Source organism: Mandrillus leucophaeus, unplaced genomic scaffold, assembly GCF_000951045.1.
Source record: "Mandrillus leucophaeus isolate KB7577 unplaced genomic scaffold, Mleu.le_1.0 Scaffold120, whole genome shotgun sequence".
Lineage (NCBI taxonomy): Eukaryota > Metazoa > Chordata > Mammalia > Primates > Cercopithecidae > Mandrillus > Mandrillus leucophaeus.
The window spans coordinates 1168447-1170544 of record NW_012100321.1 but is presented as its reverse complement, the minus strand read 5'-3'; the positions used below and the strand labels follow the sequence as shown (position 1 = coordinate 1170544).

General features: G+C 55.3%; 1 protein-coding gene across 1 annotated transcript in view; it reads right to left on the bottom strand.

Annotated features, from left to right (window-relative positions):
- CCDC9 (coiled-coil domain containing 9) overlaps window positions 1-2098 on the bottom strand; it is a 24006-nt gene that overhangs the window by 18818 nt on the left and 3090 nt on the right. Inside the window, exons 5-6 of the mRNA XM_011969782.1 lie at window positions 268-351; window positions 8-181 (exon numbers count right to left, since the gene is read on the bottom strand). Of these exons, the coding sequence (XP_011825172.1) occupies window positions 8-181; window positions 268-351 (258 nt within the window). The remainder of the gene's footprint in view (window positions 1-7; window positions 182-267; window positions 352-2098) is intronic.

Sequence of the window (2098 nt, the reverse complement as noted above, 5' to 3'; positions counted from 1 at the left end):
CACCCACCTGCCGCTCGTGCTCAAGGCCACAGCGCACCCGCTCAAAGTCAGGGCCACCCCAGTTGCGGCCATGCCGGCGGCTGTCCTCCCGGCGGTCCCGCTCAGATTCCTCCAGGGGCCCGCTGCGTCGCCGGGGATCATCCAGGAAGTTCCGCACCGGGTTGGGTTCGAGCACCCCTTCCTGCAGGCAGCGGAGCAGGGGATTGACACCGGCTCCCCGTAGCCCAGGCAGCTGGACCCTGCCATGGGGACACCCACACCACTGACCCGCTGGTTGCGCTCGTACTCGGCGATCTTCTCCATCTCCTCGTTCATCTTCTCAATGTTCTGTCTGCGCCGCTCCTCCCACTCCTGGGGGGATAAAGATAGGGATACCCAGCTTCAGGGAGAACTATTAGGCCGCCCGTGCAGGAGAGGGGCTGCCCAGCAGGCCTGAGGCTCCTCTCCTCGGACTGGTCTGCTGGTGTCTGAGCATTTGCTCTCAGCATGCTCCGTGCTCAAGGTCAGTAGTGAACTAATGAGGCTGGTTGGTCAGGCCTAGTCTATGCAAACAACACAGTATATACTGCACTGGCTTTCCTATTGCGGGGATCTGGAATTTCAATACATACTAGACGGAGGGAGCCTGCATTCAAAACCAGCCTCCAGGCTGACATGGTGGCTTAAACCTCTAATCCAAGCACGTTGGGAGGCCAAGGCAGGAGGATTGCTTGAGTCCAGGAGTTCAAGGCCAGACTAGGCAACATAGCAAGACCCTGTCTCTACAAAAATTTTAAACGTGGCCGGGGGTGGTGACTCACGCCTGTAATACCAGCACTTTGGGAGGCCCAGGCAGGTGGATCACAAGGTCAGGAGATTGAGACCATCCTGGCTAACCCAGTGAAACCTCGTCTCTACTAAAAATACAAAAAAAAAAAAAAAAAGAAGACAGGCGTGGTGGCAGGCGCCTGTAGTCCCAGCTACTTGGGAGGCTGAGGCAGGAGAATGGCGTGAACCCGGGAGGGGGAGCTTACAGTGAGCCAAGATCACGCCACTGCACTCCAGCATAGGCAACAGAGCGAGACTCCATCTCAAACACAAAAAAGCAGGAACCTGGGTCCCTGAGTGACATCATGGAGCGGGGCCTCGCCCCCCGGACCACCCACCTCCCTGCAGGGCTCAGCATACAAGAGAGAAATAAACTCCTGCTCTACTTAGGTCGTGAGATTTTTGGCGTCTTTCTGTGACAGCAGCTTGGCATGCCCAATTTAAATCTAATTCTCTTTTTTTTTTTTGAGACAGAATTTCACTCTTGTTGTCCAGACTGGAGTACAATGGCGTGATCTCAGCTCACTGCAACCTCCGCCTCCCAGGTTCAAGCACTTCTCCTGCCTCAGCCTCCTGAGTAGCTGAGATAACAGGCGTGTGCCACCATGCCTGGCTCATTTTTTGTATTTTTAGTAGAGACAGGGTTTTACCATGTTGGCCAGGCTGGTCTCGAACTCCTGACTTCAGGTGATCTGCCCACCTTGGCCTCCTGAAGTGTTGAGATTACAGGCGTGAGCCACCGTACCCAGCTTTTTTTTTTCTGATATGGAGTCTCACTCTGTCACCCAGACTGGAGTGCAGTGGCACCATCTCAGCTCACCGTGACCTCCGCCTCCCAGATTCAAGTGATCCTCCTGCCTCAACCTCCCAAGTAGCTGGGATGACAGGCGCCCACCACTACGCCCGGCTAATTTTTGAATCTTCTTATTCCCGTGTAAATGCCAGAACCAGAAGCTCACAGGGGAAGTGAGCTGCCCAAGGACAGGTAACTCACAGAACCAGGTTCAACCCATGTCTATGGTGGGCTGTCCGCCACTCAGCTAGACCGCCTCACACCCCGCTAACCTGCACGTCATGGGTGAGTGAGGCAGTTACAGTAAGATCACTGCTCCCCACAAACAAAGCCGGGGACCAACACAAACACAGAAACAGAATGCCACACAGAGCCTGTGCCCACAAGCACACCAAACAGAGAGAGCCCACCAGACACACACACAGAGCCTGTGCCCACAAGCACACCAGATAGAGACAGCCCACCAGACACACACACAGAGCCTGTGCCCACAAGCAC